Below are 19,516 nucleotides of genomic sequence, written 5' to 3'. Positions count from 1 at the left end.
AAGGAATGAATCACCCAGGCACTAGGAGGTGCTCTCCAAGCAGCAGGATTCTCACACCTACAGTGCCGCCAGGCCATCTGAGGCCTCTCTAACTCCCCAGGCCACTGCCTGGAGATAAGACATTGCATCACAGCTCTCACCGATCCACAGCCTCCATTTTCTGCAGGTTCCTTGCAGGGCAGCAGAAAAGGGAGCCTCCTGTTTTAGGAGGAGACTGGGGCTCAGGGGTGCAGGGAGTGAGAGCTCGGACCTGCCACCTCCATCACACCTGGTCTAGGGCACACGAGCCTCTCGGATGCATGAACCCAGCTAGCCTTGTGAACAGGGCCAAAGGCAGACCAGGAGAGGCCAGAGGCCTCTTGTGGCAAGGGAGAGCTGCTGGTCCAGTACCTCTGGGAGAGGAGAGGCACAGGCACCGAGAGCGCTCTGCGGCCCAGCAGGACTTGCAGGAGCAGAATGAAGGGGCCAGCTCAGGCCAGCTGGGAAAACGGATGCCTCAGCCCAGGAAATTATTCGAGGGGAGGCTGCCCTGGCAGACACTTCCTCCCTCTGGTCTCAAGAGACAGCAGGCAGCATGGGCTCAAGGCTTTCCCTTGGGGAGCACCAGGTGAAGGGCAGCCTGTGTGCGAGCCTGCTACAGGGCAGGGCAGATGGTGTGCAACCTTGGGTGGAAAGAACAAGCTGCATCCCCCAGCCGGAAAGCACTTCAGCAGCATCCAGCAGGGCCAACGAGCAGCCCCCCATCCACATATGCACGCACACACACGCACAACTCCAGGCAGAGGATGGTGGGAGAGGACCTGGCTGCTTTTCCTGAATGGAACAGCAAACTTCCAGTCATCCCTAAAGAGCTGACCTAGGCAAACAGAAAAGGAGTGAGAGAGCTGGGGGGGGGGGGTGCATGTCTGTAATCCCAGCTACTTGACAGGCTGAGGCAGGAGGATCCCAAGTTCAAGTCCAGTCTGGGCGACTTAGTGAGATCTTATCTCAAAATAAAATTTTTTTAAATGCCTGGGCAGGTAGCTCAGTGATGGCATTCGTGCCTAGCATGGAGGCCCTAGATTCAATTCCCAGTATTGGAAAAAGAAAAAAAAAAAGAGTAGAGAAGAGACAAGAGGAGATGTGGGAAAGAGAGGGGAGAGGAAAGGAGGAGAGGAAAGAAGACAAGGGGTGGGAGAAAGCCCTACAGGTTAGTGCAGCTGGCCAGTCAGGCACAGGAGGCTACCAGAAGGGTGGGGAGGGCAAGGGCTGGAGCAGCCTCTGGCCTTGGGTCCTGCACCCTGGGAGCAGGGAGCCCTTCTGGCCAGGAAAGTGGCGGCACAGCAGGGAGCCAGGTTCTCCTCCTCACTGGCTGCTGAGTGTCCTGAGCAGGTGGCTTCATCTTTCTAAGCTTCAGCTTCTGCCTTGCAGGTCACCCTGATCTGTCTCCCAGGACTCATGGGGGCAGTGTGGGTGACAGTGATGGACAAATGGACCAGCCTCACACGAGCCAGTCACATAAGCTTGAAAATCACCATATCTGAGCCTCAGTTTCCCCAGTTAGCCAGCAGTCAAGAAATACTGATTGGGGACCTACTAGGTGCTGTTAAGACTGTGAGTTTTGCCAGGGATTTAGCTCAGTGGTTTCGCCGCCTGCTGCGCAAGCACAAGGACCCGAGTTCGGACTGTGAGTTTACGCCATCTACCTCGTAAGCACAAGGCCCCAAGTTTGATCCCCGGTACAAAAAAAAAAAAGACTGTAAGTTTAAGTCCTAGCTCTACCCTGTCCCAGATGTATGGTCAACAAGGCCTGGTTTATTTGCCTGTAAAACAGGGCTGGTACTAGGACCCATCCCTGGGGGGCAGGGAGGGTGGGAAGTGACAAGCCGCGTGAGACCCCAGCACAGGCTAGCAGGAAGAGCCCCCACTTACTTAAGCTGTGTGGCAGCAGCGGGCTAGGAAACAGCATTAACAAGACAAACAGCATTAACAGCTCCTCCCTCAGACGGCAGGACTGCTGTGAAACAAATACTTACCTAAAGAAGTAATTCTTCACAAGTGAAATCATAGGTCGGACCCAGATGTTGACTGAGGTCCTGTGGCTCCTCACTCCGGAGGGCATATCTGAGACTGCGGGTCTTAGGCTGGCTCCCCTGTCACGGACTGCCACCACCAGCTGCACGTCCCCCTGGGGGTGTGGGCCACCTGTGACCAGGCCTGGAGGCTCACCTGTTTGCCTTCTCTTGAGTTGCACACCTGCAGGATGACTGGGGACCCGGGAGAGGCCGTGGAGGTGGAGGTGGCAGCCAGGCACTTGCCCTGCTGCTGGATGAGATGGTCACTGAACAGCCAGGCCTGCAAGACAAGGAAAGGACCGCTCTGGATGGAAGTGGGAAGACCAGTGATAAAGCAGGTACATATACTGTTGTAGAATTTTCCACAAATAATTAGAGAAGCAAGGGGAGAGTATATTGGTATTCACTGCACATATCTCTCAAGCTTTCATTTTTTCCTTTTCCATACTAGAGATTGAACTGAGGGCTTTCACGCTGAACTACATACCCAGGCCTTTTTTATTTTTTATTTTGAGACTGGGCCTTGCTAAGTTGCCCAGGTTAGGCTCAAGCTTGAGAGCCTCCTGCCTCAGCCTCTCAGAGAGCTGAGACTACAGCCATGCACCACACCCAGCTCATTTTTTTCTATAAACTTGAACAGTGTTTATTATCAAATACTGAGATGTGGAAGCTTAGCTGGAGCCAACCAGAGGGCAATCAAGGAGGTGTCAAGATACAATGGGGACAGGAGAGGCTAATGGGACCAGGACATGGGACCAGGGCAGCCCGGGAAGTGGGCCCTGCTGAGGTCTTCATGGCTGGCTCTAGTGTTTTTTATTTTTCGTTCTTTCTTTTTTTTTTTTGGTACCGGGGATCGAACTCGGGTCCTTGTGCTTTCGAAGCAGGCAGTGGAACCACTGAGCTAAATCCCCGGCCCTGGCTCTAGTGTTGATGGGGGTGACATTCATGTGCTCACTCATGTGCAGAGTCCTGAAGGTTGCTGCTTATCAAACGAGCCAATCATAGCTGCACTCCAGGGAGAACTGGTCATTGTCTGGGTGACAAGGAGGAAGTGCATGGCGAAAGTATGCAGAGTGTGAGGGCCCATGAGAAGAGGGTTTGAGGAGGGTGTAGACAAAACGAGCAGCATGAAGCCCCTGGCCCCTTCCTGACCTGCGCCCCTGGCTTCTCTCCGGCCCCCAGTCCTGACTCCCAGGCCCTCAGCAGCTTACCTGGGGTGGTGGGGGATTCTTGGCAGACCCTCTGCAGATCCCCATTCCAAGCAGGAAGTCACCAGCTGTGTCCTGGCCCTGGGATTCTAAGCAATTAACCCCCTGCTTAATGATGCCAGGGAGCACTTCCTTCACAGGGACACTAAGAGAAAAGACAGCAATCAGGCTGGGGCCTGCCCTCCCTGCTTACCCATACCCTCTGCCAGAACACAGGGCCTGGTCACCAAGGCCTCTGTGAGCCACAGGCCCAGTGGGGATGGGAGCAGGGCAGGAGCAACCTCTGGGAAGACTGGGCCTCAGCTTCCAGAAGGTTCTTCCACGAGGCCCAGGGGCCACCCAGAGGCCAGGCCTGAGACCCAGAGGACCTTGGAGGGGAGAGCTCAGGCCAAAACATAGGGCTCCTTGTCCAGAAGAGGAAGCCTGAGGAGAAGATGGGGCCCAAACTGGGCTCGTGACCAAATCTCAAAATGACAGGGAGCCCATTGTTTGAAGAGGACAACTTGAAATACACAAACATGAAAATCTGCTCAGTCTCGCCAGCAATTAAAGAAATACATGTTAGAGAGTCACCACTATTTGTTTACCATATATATTTGAGTACATACGTATACGTGTTTTGGGATTTTTTTTGGTACCAGGGATCGAACTCGGGACCTTGCACTTGCGAGGCAGGCGGTGGCACCACTGAGCTAAATCCCCAGCCCCACACAGGTATTTTTTAATGACAATGCCCAGTGTTGGTAGTAACTGTGAGACTGGATCTTCTCACATTTTACCGGTGAGAACATAAATGATTCCAGCTTTCTGGGAGGGCAGTGTGAAATTAAGAATCAATGTCCTTAAAAATGTGCACACCTTTGACCTAACCATGCCACTTCAAGGAACTTAACCTATGGAGATAATTATAGGTGTGTTAAAAGATCTTCATTTCAGAGTGGGTGACACTGAAAACACTGGAATAGTTATCCAACAATAGGAGAAGGGCTGAATCAATTCGGATCTAGCCATAAGGCAGAAAAGCCTTAGGCCATTACAAATAATTATAGGAAAGAATATCTTGTGAGCATCCTGCCTCAGCCTTCCAGAGTGTTGGGATTCCAGGCTACCACCCCTCATGTAAATTTTAAGATAACAGAGAAAAACATGAATCTAGCCTCTCTCGAAAAAACAGGAAGGTCAGGGCTCACTGAGCTCAAATCCCAGGTCTCCCAACTCATGGCCCAAGGTGTGGGGTCCACAGGCTCCATCCCAATGCTGTGAGAAACAACCGCTCTTTTTACCTCAGCATGTCAGAAGTGACACAAGTGGATGAGCTCAGTCCCTTTAAAGCAGTCACTTCAAGAAATGTTCACTCCTTACATTTCATAATTTAATGTTCTTCCCTTCACAGCTGTCATCCAGGGAGCTGGGGCTGTCCAGGCTGCCAATTTTCTCCCAACAATGCTGCTGTTGCTCATAGTGTCCTGGAATTTCTTGGAAACATCTGCAGACTCAGTTCTGTCTCATTACTTTCAAGGCATGTGTGTGTATTTGGAATGTTGGATGATTTGATCTGGTTTTATCGTCTAGCACATTCCCTGGGCTTGGCTACCACCTAACTGTGGCTGCTTTCTAGAAATCAAATGTGTCTTCAAAGGCAAAGATTTGCCTCCTTCAAGGATACACTGGCTCTGAGGAGTGGAATTTCCCAGAAGGCCATGGCAGCATCCCTAGGATGATGCTGGCAGCAGCAGGACAAGCCACACCCCCCACTTGTGACAGCCACAGAGAATGCTACCTTCAGACATTCTTGAGGCCTACCGACTATGACATTTATTCAGTCAACAAATGTTTATTAAGTGCTTCTTTTGTGACAAGCATTGTTGTAGGTGCTGGAAATAAAGCAACGAACAAAACAGATTGAAGCCTCTCCTCTGCCCTCATGGAGCTCAGAGGCAAGTGTGGGAGGTGACAACAGATATAACTGGTCAGATATATGCTAGGTGCCAGGAAGGCCTACCAAGAAAATCCAAATGGGGGGGACCAGGTGCTGCTGCCAGGTCAGTATTCAGGGAGAGTGTCCCTGAGGGGAGGCTGGGGTCAAGATCTGAAGGCGAGGCAATGAACCATAGGGATGGACCACAGCACCAGAAAGGACATAGGAAAAAGGAGCCCTGGCTGGCCCACCAGCCGCACGGGCCTGTCCTAGGGGGCCATTATAGTTCCAGTGTGTACCCCATTTGTACTTTGCTTCCTCATTTCCCCATGTTTCTCACAGCCTTTGTGACTGTAATATTAACAGATGCATAATATTTATTTAAATCGATGTATCAGGATTCACTGAGCCCAGCCCCTATTGTTAGCTGCTTCTCCATTTTCGAGGGGAGCAGATAAGCCTGCAGTATCTGCCTGTCAGCAACTCTTTGTGTTGCCTGCTTTATTTCCTCAGGATAAACTCCCAGAAAGGGGAGAACTGGGTCAAGGGCGAGGAAAGGTTCTTCGGCCTTTGCTGCATTAATCCAGTGTTTTCCCAAAGGGATGATATTCATTTCTAGGTCCAAGACCCAGTCTTAGGAATGTGCTTCCTGTCACACCTAATTGATGACTCCTGGTAATGGCCTCCCAGCTCCTCCACAGCCCTCAGGCAGAAAAAGGGGCCAGACTGTGGGTGGGAGGTATGGGGGTGGCACAAGAGCTGAGGGTGCACTCACGTGAGCTCGGGATAGACGTTCTCCAGGTACCAGCGGAAGGACTTGCAGTCCATCTTCTTCCTCTGCTCGATCCTCGTGGCCACACTGAAGGAGGAGATGAGGCCCTGGAGTGGGGTGGGATGACACAGAGGCCCCTGCCCAGGCCCCAGGAGGCCTCTCTCTTCCCGTAGGCCAGGAGCCATGGAGGCCTGCCCTGCCCAGCCTTGGCCACTTGCTTGCATCATCCTGGGACCCAAAGGTCACTTCAGGCCTCCTGGGTCTCCCTCTCTCCTCTGCTCAAATCCTGCTCTGAGCTCACTTTTTTGAGGAGCTTGCAGGGGATCCTGGGCTTCTCATTCTTAGAGACCTCAGTTCACACACCACCAGTTGGTCCTTATTTTCCCAGAGAATTCATGAACAACAAATTCCCCCTTCCTGCCTTCCAGTTTAGGAGAAAGGGTCTAACAAAAAGAAGAGCAACCTTTAAACGTCTTTGAGGAATCTTGGTCGGTAAGAACTATCCGGTGTGTGCTGGGCACACCGGCATTCAGTCTCCTCATCTTCCTCAGCTGCGCCAACCATGATGACCGCGGCCGAGGCCCCTCAACCTCCTATCTAAGCCGCAGTTTCTCCTACAGTCAACTGGGGACACGACCACTCACTCCAGAAAGTTTTTGTGAAAAATCAAATGAATTTAGGGGGATGTGAAGTACTTAGGCCAGGGTGAGTCCTTGCTAAGTGTTAGTTTGCCACTAAAAGAAATGTTTAGCAACGTAACTTTGTTTTTAAAGGGATAGCTATAAATAAATACAGGGAAAATGATTCATTCACAATCAGTCATTTAACAATGTTTTCAAACTCTCCTGACCTCATTCCTGAGGAGGTAAGTAGATCTTACGTGTGGTGTAGTGTCCCCAGGTGCATATGCGCACACCCACCCGAGAAATGAGTTTCATGGAACAGTACTTACCCTTCATTACAATCAACTCTGATTTTCTATTTTGTTCTGTTCTAATCTAATCTATGGTGTGTTTTTCCCCCCTCTTTTGTAATGCTGGTCACGACTCACTAAATTGATTTCACAAGCCATCTGCATTTTGAAAATGCTTAACTAGACTCTAGCCCTAACCATCCCTGACAGGAAAATAGGCTGATGGATGACAATTTGGAACAGGGACAGAGGTAAAACCCAAAATGTCTTTTGCAGGCACCCCTTCCTATGTACTCCTGCAGATGGCAGCTTGGGGATGGCGATGCTCTCATACACCCTGATAAGGTGTGTGCCCCTCAAGGACCCCTCTCTGGCTTCCAGAGCCACAAGAGGGGAGGCTCAGTTGCTAGGGAGATTGCTAGTGGCTCCCTGGTGTGCACACCACTTCGTATTTTGCTGGGGTTGAGCTAACATGAGTGGAAGGAGGCAACCAGGGAGGTGGGGGCCCACCTGCCAAAGGCCTTCCCAATGGCCGAGGGCCGGGCCTCGTAGTAGTATTGCTTGTATTCATCCATCCACACCTCTGCAGTACGTTTGGTATTCCTAAAAAGAGGGGAAGGAGCAAAATAAGGTCACAGAGAGGAGACAGTGTTAAGGTTAGGATCAAGTTCAGCTCTTATAAGACTTTTGTCCATTAAAAATATATATTTAAGAAAAAAAGTTGAACTCTGTGTAGCTCAGATGAGAATCTCAGGAGAATATACAACACAGTGCTGATTGCAGTGGTACAAATTAGCACAATCTTTTTGGAGGACACTCTGCCAGTACCCAGAAGCTTTGTAGCTATGTCTACTCTTTGACTCCACTTGAAGGAATCTATTCTATGAAAATACTTGCATGTGGGCAAAAAGGACCGCTATATGAATATTTGTTCAACAAAACATTGGTGACAATCCAAATGCCCTTCAAAGGGAGAATAACTGTGTGACATGATGGAGAACAAGGCAACCTCAAAGAAAAGGACCATGGTGAGTGGGTTTGGACACATATGGGTGTGACACAGGGTTGGGGCAGAGGAGCGTGTCACTGAAGGGGTACACAGCTCACCTACTAGCACACATGCACGGCAGTGGGTGTTTCTCTATGCATGAGCTGTGTACAGAAAAATATTTAAAGGCCTGAAAGGTTAGGTCAGCGGTCTAATAACACTGGCTAGTTCTGTTTAAAGGCCTAAAATGATAGGCTAGCCACTGCTAACAGTGGTTAGCTCTGACGAGGCAAGTGGAATATGCACAGCAGAAAGAATAGGTAAAAGACTTTCACTTTTTTCTCTGTAATAATATAAAAAGTGAATACATAATATAGATACGTATATATAATCTATTTTGGTATTGCTTGAGTTTTCTGCAGAACATACATATGATTTTTATAATTATTTAAAAAGGGGGGTGGGAGGGGCAAAATAAAACCCCAGGCCATTCAGTTAGCTACTGGGGAATCCAGGGCTGGACACGGTGGAGAATCACCCTTAGGCGGAGAGGACACTCGAATGGCAACCCCTCACCCTCCCCTTGCCACTCCTATCAGGACAGCGGGGCTTCCAGGACTGCCCACCTGCCCACTCGCCTGTGAGACCCAGTGGACCCTGTAGCTGGGGGAATAAATGGACAAATGCTTGACCAGGTCCAGGTCAGGACACTGGCATCCATGACCAGCACCAGGGTTCCCTAGGGGGAGGGTGACACTCAGTCCCTGGGGAGTTATTGGGGAAGTTTTCCAAGACTCTCACGGGCAAAGGGAGTCAAGAGACAGCTGGTGACAATACTCCCAACTTCATCCTTTTATCCTTTGAAGTACTGGGAACCTAGAATATCTGACCTGGGAGGGAATATGGGGAAACTGAGACCCAAGAAGTAGCATGGCAGCTGAAGTTGCTTGGTAATCAGCAGGGTGGGGTCTAGGGGCATGTTCTCCTCCTTCCCCGCCAGGGCTACTCCCACTGGGACCTACCTGATGTAGGTGAGGGCATTGCCCTCAGGGAAGTTGTAGGGGTGTCGCTTCCTGAAGACGTGGCCCACCCGGCTGCAGGGGACGATTTCCAAACTCCCTCCGCACATCCACACCCTGAAGGAGAGCTCTGCAGGAGACCATGCCATCAGGAGGGGGAAGGGGCCCCTTGACAAGTCCCCCTTAGAGAGGCTAGGAGGGGCTGGCCTCCCTCTCTTTGGGGTCTCACTGGAGGTACTTGCTGGAGTCAGAGCTCCTGGGGCTGATTAAATGGGGCTCTCCCACCCCTTACACACGCTCATCCCATGCACATATGTGCACACACACTCATGCACACACTGCTGAGTCCTAGGAGAGCAATGGGAAAAGGTGAGGGAGCCAGAACTGTGAACAGAGATCTGCACCGAGTGCAGAAGGAGCATTTGCAGCCTGTGCCGGAAGCCCAGAGCTCTGCACACCCTCAGGGTGGGGAAACTGGCTGCCAGCCACCCACGGGCTGCCCCGCTGCAGTTCTCTGCCTGTCCGCAGGCCACTAGGACAGTGGGCTACTAGGCCCAGACAGGCTCCATGTCCAGGCTGTCGCTGGCTCTCTTGACACACTTCCTTCTGAGAGGTGGTGGAGCCCAAAGGGCTTTTGCAGATGACTGAAGGAGCACTGCTGGGGAGCCGTAGAGAGGTGCTAGAAGAGTTCATGTGCTTCCCAGAAGGGAACGTCACAAGGTGCCCTCTCTGTTCTCCCTCTCCAACCCCTCTTTCTGGCCAGGACCCACCTTGGTCACTGGCAGAGCCTCACATGATCTCTTTCCAACTCCCTGCTTTCCTCCATATCTGCCCTCTAGTTGGACACCTGTGATGTTTAAACACTTCTTCCTGACCCAGAAAATCTACCCTGAAAAGAGGAAGACAGTTCTGTCAGGAGTTCCAACCTAGGGGCTGGGGATTTAGCTCAGTGGTTCCATTGCCTGCTTTGCAAGCGCAAGGTCCTGAGTTTGATGCCCAGTACAAAAAAAAAAAAAAAGAGTTCCAGTCTTGGTCTCTCCTCCCACTTCCCAGCTGACCCCCAGGACTCTCAGTCCCTGGCCAAACCTGGGAGCTCTCAGGCAGCACAGCAGGTGGGACCCTCCTAGTGACTAGCAAGGAGGGAACAGGACTAACGCCCCCTTCTGGGCAGCCAGTGTACACCAGGCTATGTCCAGGTGCAGCTCAAACCAGGACAGGCCACTTCACTTATCTGGGTCCACACAGGCTGGGGCCTGCCCATAAACTGCCAGGCATCTGCCCTTCTCCTGGGCAGACTCTGCAGCTGGCCTTAGGAACTGATGTGTAAAACTGGGACAGACCAAGAGGGCATAAGATATGCATTCTGGTTCCATTTCTGCCAGACTAATGTTACACTAGTTAAGTCAGCTCATCCCAGAGTCTACACTGTCACTAATCAAGTTGTTATTATTGCCAGCAATGGCAATGACAATACCAGTAACCATCATCCATTTACTGAGCATTACTATGTGCCATGCTCTTTATATCCATTATCTAACTCTCCCTGCAACCATGAGAAGTCAGAAAAACACCCCCCTACACCACTTTTTGAGACAGGGTCTCACTATATTGCTGAGGCTGATCTCGAACTCTTGAAGTCAACTGATTCCACTGTCTGCCTCCTGAGTGCTGGGACTATACAAGGGTGCATGCCACAGTGCCCAGCTTTATCCTCATATTGCTTTCAATAAGTCCGGTGAAGCTCAAAGATGTTAAAATAACCTCACTAAGGTTATCCAACTATTCAGTTCCAGAAATGCAACACAAAGTTTACACTCTGTCCAGCAAGCTAAACTGTCTGAATCAGATTCCTTAGGGTATTCAGTGACTTGTTCATATGCTATTCTAGATTTCCTTATACTCTAGTATACTCTGGAGACAGGAACTCAGTAAAGAAACAGAAAATATGAGCATGTGAGCAAACGTGTAGCATATGTAGCATATCAGAGGGTGGTAAGTCCAATGAAGAAAACGGGGCTGAAGAGAGCACACAGAGTTGGGGGGACTAAATTTCTAATTAGATTGATTTAGGGGAGTTTCCACTGAAAAGGGGATATTTGAGCTAAGCCCTGAAGCAAGTAACAGAGGGAGTCATATGGCTGTCAAGGAAGGAGCTTTCCAGGTTGGAGATCAAAGAGAGTGACCACAGGTTCAAGGCCCAGCAAGGAGGCCTGGCAGCCAGGGAAAGTGAGGCAGGGCCAGAGGAGTGGGAGACAGGGATGAAATTCATGGGGTGTGGTTGAGGGGAAGCCCTGCTAGTACAGGTCTGGTAGCCAGGGTGGGGACTTTGGATGTCGCTTTGAGTGGCATGGGAGCCCTTGCAGGGTTTGAGGAGAGAAGAGAGATGATCCATCTGCGTTTGAAAAGGATTCCTTGGGATGGGGTACATAGTTCGGTGCCAGGGCATGCACAAGGCCCTGGATTCAAGCCTCAACACTGCCAAAATAAATAAAATCAAATAAAAATAAAAAGAACTCTAAGGAGAACCCCAAGGTTTTCCCATTCTCTAGGCCCAACTCGAGGTGACCTCTGGCTCCTGAGTTTGGGGGCCACAGGAACACAGCTCCATTTGGGCATCTCCCTTCCTTCAAGAAGGAGTGCAATGAAAGGCTTAGAGCCAAGAGTCTCCCAGCCCAAAATCAGTCCCGGCAGCTGAACATCTGAGCACCACAGCAGCCCAGCCAGTCCTTTGAATTTCTCCTCAGAAACACAACCATCTCCAGAACAACTCTGCAGTCCACCTTTCAAGTTCCCCAACCACTGACCCCTGCCTCAGGCAGAGTTTGAAGCAGCTATTTGATCATTCACTGTTACTCTGTCAGCCTCCAGCCCGCCCGCCCCCCCCGCCGCCCCCCCCCCCCCGCAAAAAAAAAAAAGAGAAAGAAAGAGGTCTCTGGAAGCAGAGGAGCCTGTTCCTTTCCCAGCTTTCAAAGTCTTTACAGGAAACCGGCTTTGTCAAACCTGGCTTCAGGCTGAGACCCAGGACACAAAGGAGGTCACTTAGGACCAAAACACAGGAAAGGAGGTCAGGATGGTCGGGTCATGGCAGCCCCGGTTCACAGAATTCACTCCTGCAATGCCGGCCTGGAAATTGTTTCCAAGAGTAAGTCCAAGGGGAGAAAATCCCACACCCGTGTCTACCCATGTGGTTGGCACCAAGCAGGCTTGGTTTCAGCCTCTCTGCTCAGGGAAAGCACATTTCAGTCTCCTGTCAGGGAAGAGGGGGAAAGCACGTTCCTAACAGATTTGACTTTGAAACACCCCCAGTGCTTAAGTGGCTCTGCTACAGGCGCTGTCAGATGTGGTGATTCCTAATTGAAACCTGGAAGGCAGCACCTACCTCAGTTTTCCCACCTGCCAAATGAGCGAGGTGCCACTAGCCCTACTCATTGCTAAAGAGAGAAGGTCAGGATGCGAAAGAAAACAGCAGGAAAGGAGGGGAGGAGCAGGAACTGGGCCTTTGTATTTTACAGGATGCAAAGGGCCTACTCTTGCTTCTCAAGGCCCTAGGCTGGCCTGCTGCCCTACTTCACCTGCTCGTATGGGCTGCGCCATGGGGCTTCCCTCCCTCTGGATGATGGGTTTGGCCACTGGCAGGCACCAGTAGGAGATGAAATTATCCCCAACACCCTCCAGCTGGGCTGGCTGCTTGAGGGCCAAGGCCACAGGACCTGTCGGGGGTGCTCCCTCCTGTCTTCCCGACCTCAGGGTGGTGACAGCACCCTGTAGTCTTGGCCCCACCCTGGATAATCCTGTCCCTTGTGGTCCCCTGTATTTTGCTCACCCAAGGCCACCAGTCAGCACACCTATGTGGGACCTGGTGACCACTTGTAGAGCTCTGCAGCCCCAGCACCCAGCTAAGCAGCGGTGTGGGGGCCAGTGAATCACGCTCCCTAGTGAACATTTTACCCCTGCTGGCTCCTCCTCTGCTATTCTGGGGGCTCAGGCCACTTCCTGCCCTGCTAGGGATGGTGTGGTCTCTACAGCCTCATTTTCAGCGATGGCAGCCACCAGTCCTGTGGGACACATTTTATCATCATCTCATTTCCTACTCAAACAACCTCCAGAGGAAACTGGGGTCCAGGGAGACTTTAACTTGCCCCAAACCAAACAGCTTGAAGGTGGAAGGGCCAGGGCTGGCACCCAGGCCTCCAACCCCACAGCTTACCTGCTGCACCTGCCCAGCCTTTCTAGTGGGAAGCAGCTGTGCTCCATGCTCTGTCCATGTGTTCTAGTCATGTGGTCACAGCCTCCCTCTAAACACCTAAGCTTTTTTGTTGTCTAGATATAGCTATGTGGCTGTGGTTAAACTGTTTTACTTCTCTGTGCCTCAATGCCTTTCTTTTCTTTTCTTTTCTTTTCTTTTCTTTTCTTTCTTTCTTTTCCTTCCTTCCTTCCTTCCTTCCCTTCCTTCCCTTCCTTCCTTCCTTCCCTTCCTTCCCTTCCTTCCTTCCTTCCTTTCTGTCTTTCGTACTGGGCATTGAACCCAGGCTGAAGTACATCCCTATCCCTTTTGATTTTTTTTTTTTAACATTTTAAGACAGGGTCTCACTAAGTTGTCCAGGTGGAACTTAAACTTTCAATCCTCCTGCCTCAGTCTCCCAAAATGCTAGAATTGCAGGTGTGCAAAGCCACACCCAGCTTGTGCCTCAGGTTTTATTTTATTTATTTATTTATTTATTTTTGGTACCAGGGATCGAATGCCTCAGGTTTTAATTGGGAAAATGGAGGACAGTATTTACTTCACAAAGTTCTTGTGGGTTTTAAATGAGTTAATATGTGTAAAGTCCTTCAATGGCTTGCATAGAATATGCTCAGGCAGTGCTATCAGTACTGCAGTTGTGTTTACTGTTATTTCCCAACTCACCAAAATTCTCTCCTCCCCAAATGTCCATCTGGGCGTCATACTTTCCCAAGTGGTTAAACCAGGCCTTGTCGATCACAAAGATTCCTCCAGCTATGACAGGTGTCCTGGGGACAAAGAGAAGGAAGGGGCAACACTGAGTTGGAGAAGCTGGGAGCCCTTTCAGCGGCTCTAAGACCCCAGGCCATTTGTCCCCAGTCCCTGCTTGCAGCATCACTGGGGCAGGATGTGTGGCCAACTTGAGGGCCTCTCACAATGGTTCCCAGGCCTCTGCCCTCCCCATCCCTGCAGGCAGGGCCCAGGGCTCCGAGGACCCAGAATACAGGCTGAGCATCCTCAGGAGCCCTGCAATTGATCCAGCCTCGCACACGCCTCCCAGGCTCCCAGGCCAGGACGGGGCTCCCCAAGCCCACAGCAGCCCTGACCTGATGGGCTTGGTGGGGTCTGTCCGAGTCATCTTCTGCTCCAGAGGGATCTGCTCCCACTTGAAGTGCAGGCTCCAATCAAAGCCTAAGGGACAGGGCAGGGTGAGGATGGGGCACAGGGCAAAGTCCAGTGGGTGCTATTGTCCCCCTCGCTCCACCCCCCCTTGGAGTCTCCATCGATACAGCTGGATCCCAGAGGGCCCTGGGCTCCGCATGCCGTGACTCCTTCCTTCCTAGAGAATGAGTTGACCTCTGCCTTCCTGGGACTCATGATCCACCGCAAGAAAGACACTACACAGATAAACATAATATTTCAATTGGGGTGAAAAGTGCATAAAAAAGAGTATATAGAAGTAGATGCCCACACTATTTTAGTAAGGATAGTGGGCAAAGGCTCTCTGAAAAGGTGATGTTTCAGTGTAGACCTGATTAAAGGATGGATCCACAAGGCTATCTGTGGAAAAGGAATTCTAGGCAGGGGCAGAAGCAAGTGCAAAGGCTCTGAGGTGATTCCCTCGAAGGGAAAATACTTGGCTTCCCTCAGAATCGGGAGCCCAGGCTCTGAACAGGAAATCCTCTATGCCCAGTAGCTCCCGACCACAGTCTCTAGAACAGCAGTGTCCAACAGAACTTTCTGCAAGGGTGGAAATGTTCTTTCTCTGCACTGTCTAATGTGGGAGCAAATCTTCATGTGGCTGGTGAGCACTTGAAACGTGGCTAGTACAACTACAGAATGGAATTGTAAATCTTATTTCATTTTAATTAATTTAAATATCAATAGTCAAATGTAGCCCTGACTACTGTGAACAAATAGCACATCTCTGGAGTCAAAATGAGAATGGTCTGAAAGATATACAAGGCAAGCCACAAACCTAAGCCACGTATGTCATTGTGAATGTTCTAGGAGTCACATAAAAACCCCACAAAAACATGAAGTTAATCTGAATAAAATATTCTTAATGCAATACATTTCAAATAATATTTCAACATGTAATCAATATAAAAATACTAATGAGATATTTTACATTCGTCCACATTAACTCCAAGCTTCAGTGTGTTTTTTGTAAATATAGCACATCTCAATTCCAAATAGTCACCTTTGAGTACAAGTCACATTTCAAGAGCTCCTCGGCCGACTGTGGTTAACAGCCACTGTATCCCACAGCAAGGTCTTGACCATCTCTGGGCTGAGCATCCTAGGAATTCATGCCAGGCCAAAGGCTCCCCTCTCCTATGCTAGAGACAGCTGTCAGATGGCCTTGTGCCAAGACTGGCCACAGGCCCTGGTCTGGCAGCATCTGGGAAGGCTGTTGCCAGTTTCAGCGAGGGAAAGACTAGGACTGGCCTGGCTCTGCTAATGACTGTGCCAGGAGCTAGCAACTGTCTTCTCTGGCCCTTTGACCTCAAACCCAGGGGTCCCCCAGGGCCTCTTCATTTTATCTTTGGAAGGAAGGGTTGGGGGAGCGGGAAGTGTCAGACTCCAGCACAGCTGGGAAGAGCACAGAGCCAGGGCTTTTGCCTGGCCTCAGCCTGCTCCTTTTCAGGCCCAGATCCCCTCCCCTGGGAGAAGGACCCACCTCCTCGAAGGTCAGCAGAGGCCGCCAGGTAGGCAAAGTTATCCAGACTGATGACATCAATGATGGGGCTCACCACTCGAGTGTGGTCCTAGGAGAAGAGGTGCAAAATGGTGTGAGGCCAGGGATTGCCCTGCAAAAATCACTCAGCCTCCTGATCTGGGGAGCAGGTCTCTCTGGGACACATGGCAGCCAGTGCTTCCTGCTAGATATCCCAAGGGCCACCCAGAATTGTGTCTGGCTCCTCGACAGCCCCACTGGAATCCCCTGGGCACAAGGCACCCCTGGCCTCTTCTTCTCCCATCATTTCAAGCCCCACTGGGGTCTCATCTCCTCAGTGAAGCCTTCACTGATGCTGAATCTGAAGTATACCCATCTTTTAAGCTGCTCTCATAGTCACAGTCTAGACAATGGCTGGGATAGTGACTCATCTGCTGCCTGAGGTGGCTCTTGTGCTGCTGGTTGGAGTCGCTGTTCTGTGCACTATGCACCTCTGTACACATTTGGGCTGAGTCTTCCCAATTGGTTTGCAAGCAGCTTGAGGGCAGGGACCCCACGGTTCCTGGATGAGGTGGATGGGGGGCCACTCCTTTCATGCCACATCCCCTTTCAGGAAAGACTGGCCACTGTTCATCACTTTCCAAAACACAAGTCCAACCTGAAACACTGCTAAGTACATAGCATGGATTTCACTATTTTTGGGTGGTAGTGGATTATGTCATAAACCACTTGCAAACTTAATCACACTTCATAGCTCCCTTCCTTTTACCCTCTGTGGGTATAGCCTCATCTTTCCCTCTGCTTCTTCGCCACTCTTCTTTCACCCTCAAAACCCTCTTGTCTGTAGCTTGGGATGCAGCCAGCCCTGCCATGCAGTTCATACATCCCCAGCATAACTGAACAGGGGAAGGAGACGGGACTGAGCAGGGGAGACCATGCATAACTTCTTGCTGCTCTGTGGGGGCCTTACTGCTTCCTGTTTGAGATGTTTTGGGGCTGAGACAGGATTTCACATGCCATAAATCTCACTATTTCAAGTGTACAGTTCAGCAGTCTTTAGTATGTTCACGAGGTTAGACAACCATCACCATTTTCTAGTTCTTAACATTTTCGTCCCCCCAACAAAATCTATGGATTTACTTATTCTGGACATTTCCCATAAATGGACTCTTATGATACATGGCCTTTTGTGATTGACTTTCACTTCACCTGAGGTTTCAAAGTTCATTCATACTGTGATATACATCAGTGCTTTGTTCCTTCTTATGGCTCAGTAATATTCCATTACATGGATATACCACATTTGTTTATCCATTCATCAGCTGATTAATGTTTCTATCTTTTGGCTGTTCCGAATAGTGTCTCTCTGAATACACCAGTGCAAGTGTTTGTGTGGGTGTGGTTTTGGTGTTGATTTCTCTTGGGTCCACACCTAGCCGTAGGAAATGCTGGCTCAGATGGTAATTCTATTTAAACTTTTGAGGAAGTGCCAGGCTATTTTCCAAGGTGGCTGCACTATTTTATATTTTCCCCAGCAATATATGAAGGTTTTTACTTATCCACATCCTTGTCAGCAATTGTTACTGTCCATCTTTTTTAATGTGGCCATCCTAGTAGATATAAAGTGGTATTTATTATGGCTTAGGGTAGCATCTCCTGGATGATTAATAATATTGAACATCTTCCCATGGTGTTAGTTGAATATTTCCTTGAAGAAATATCTATTCAAGTGCTTTGCTCATTTTTAAAGTTGGGCTGTTGTTTCCTTCTGGTTGAGTTTTAGCGGCCTGAGCCTTTTTGGCCATCTGTCAACATGCTCTCATTCTGGGGAGCAGCAGGGACGTGACAGGAGCCCTCCCACCCTCTCCTCTCCATGAGAACTACAGGTTCTCCTGTATCCTTCTAGGGCTCCCCAGCCTGGCTGCAGCTCCCCCAGCACAGAATCCTGCCTGTCTTAGGATCAAAACCAACCTATGCACAGTGGGAGCTTTCATTAAATGAAGTTGTCACAACAACTCGTGGACAAACAGGGCAATTGTCCCTGCTTCCAGACAACAGAGTTCAGGGAGGTCCAGCCCCTTGGGGAAGCAGACCACAGAGCACATCACTGAGGCTTCCTTGGATGCCCATCGTACTCCACATACTGTGTCATCCTCCTTCATACCAGGAACCTGGCAGGAAATCCTAAGGACGCCCAGGTTGCCCAGGGACGACGGCTCACCTCCTTCACCCGCTGCAGCATAGGCTGCAGCCACTCGATGTTCACTTCACAGTGGCTGTCCAGAAACGTGAGGATGGCAGCAGCAGCCACGTCTGCCCCGCGAACTCGAGACCGGATCAGCCCTGGAATGGGAGAGGAAGCAACTGGGGCTGGGACTGAGCCAATCTGCTTCCCAATGTGCCCCAAAGTCTTGGGGCTCCCTTTCCCTTCAGGGGCTGAGGTACTATTCAGCCTCCCCCTGTCCTTTAGTTCATTCCTTCCCTTCTTTTCTTCCTCTCCTCATCCGTTACCCATCTCCACAGGCCAGGCACTGATGGACAGTCAAGTTCAGTGTGTGGAAAATCAATAAAGTATGATTTGGTCCTGAAGGAACCCCAGAAAACAAAGCCCTTTCCCCTGGGAACCTCTGGGTGGTCCCCACCAGTCACACCACCAGGCGTGACGTGGAGAGAATCTTCCAGACTGAGATACACTTGACCTTGTATACCAGCCCTTCACTCACCTTGAGCGCATTAATCCCTCTGAAACTCAGTTTTCTTATCTATAAGATTCAGAGAGATAATGAGCTCTGCTCGTCAGGATCAAAGATGACATGGGGAGAGCCTGGTGCTTGGGACCTAGATATGTTTGGTTCTGGCCTTCTGCCCCCTTTTCCCAGTGTTCTCTGCAGCTGCTCCCTGGCAAGCAAAGAATGGGCTTTTCAGGGCTGAGGCCCGTTTGGTCAGGAGAGAGGAGACCCAGCTGGTCCTGCCCTTGCCATCCAGGCCTGGGAGCTGCGGGGGAGGAAAGGGCCTCGCTCTGAGCCCTCTGATACAAGCTACCACTTGGAGAGATTTTCCTGGCCACACTTCTGCCTGACATTGTGCCTCTGCCTATCTAACTAGCCATCTACCTGTGCAACAGCCGGACAGCCCCATCCTCCTACTCCAAAGGTATCCAGAAAGCATCTAATCTGAATTTATATCCATTCTGGAACTCAGTGGACGGCATATTCGCAGGCCTGATGGCAGCCACAATGCGCTGGCTGAGGAGACAATTCTCCACAAGGCTTTCTCTCCAGTCATTAGGCCCCTCGGCCTGCCTGGTCTTCCTTGCACACATCTGTCTCACTCTTCTCTCCCTGTCAAGCCTTCAGTGGCTCTCTGCTATCTGCCTTCTCAAGTCTAAATGCTTCCTTCTGGCTTTTAAGGTCTTTCCCTTCTCAGTTGATTCCACCCATTCCCTGCAGACCAGACCTGGATTCTCAGGGGAAGTGAGGCTAAGTAGAGGGAGGCTAAGAGGCTGGCCCTCACGTTGATGAATCTGGTTAGAATCTGGAGCCCTCTCTTCATCAAGCTGAGCAAATCACTGAGACTTCAGAAACCCCAATTTCCCAATTTGCAAAATGGGGACACTGTGCTCTTATGAGGATCAAATGGGAGAATGTGGGCCAAGTGGATGCTCCTTGGACCCTGTGTGCCCTCCTCGCTGACTGGGGCCTTTGCGTACAGAGTCTCCTCCTCCAGCGTGGCCCACAGGGCC

General features: G+C 50.5%; 1 protein-coding gene across 3 annotated transcripts in view; it reads right to left on the bottom strand.

Moving 5' to 3' along the window:
• Positions 1 to 19,516, bottom strand: part of Galnt16 (polypeptide N-acetylgalactosaminyltransferase 16) — an 86,588-nt gene that overhangs the window by 3,705 nt on the left and 63,367 nt on the right. For all 3 annotated transcript variants that reach the window (XM_004837329.4, XM_087195312.1, XM_013067539.3), the window contains 9 exons: positions 17,996 to 18,117; positions 15,778 to 15,865; positions 14,201 to 14,285; positions 13,779 to 13,882; positions 8,876 to 9,002; positions 7,376 to 7,468; positions 5,956 to 6,039; positions 3,266 to 3,407; positions 2,209 to 2,334 (listed from right to left, as the gene is read on the bottom strand). In XM_004837329.4, coding sequence (XP_004837386.1) covers positions 2,209 to 2,334; positions 3,266 to 3,407; positions 5,956 to 6,039; positions 7,376 to 7,468; positions 8,876 to 9,002; positions 13,779 to 13,882; positions 14,201 to 14,285; positions 15,778 to 15,865; positions 17,996 to 18,117 — 971 coding nt within the window. The remainder of the gene's footprint in view (positions 1 to 2,208; positions 2,335 to 3,265; positions 3,408 to 5,955; positions 6,040 to 7,375; positions 7,469 to 8,875; positions 9,003 to 13,778; positions 13,883 to 14,200; positions 14,286 to 15,777; positions 15,866 to 17,995; positions 18,118 to 19,516) is intronic.

The sequence above is a fragment of the Heterocephalus glaber genome, unplaced genomic scaffold (genome assembly GCF_053883595.1).
Source record: "Heterocephalus glaber isolate CG9 unplaced genomic scaffold, H.glaber_assembly_v1.0 deba00001608, whole genome shotgun sequence".
NCBI lineage: Eukaryota > Metazoa > Chordata > Mammalia > Rodentia > Bathyergidae > Heterocephalus > Heterocephalus glaber.
This window is presented reverse-complemented; position numbering and strand designations above follow the sequence as displayed.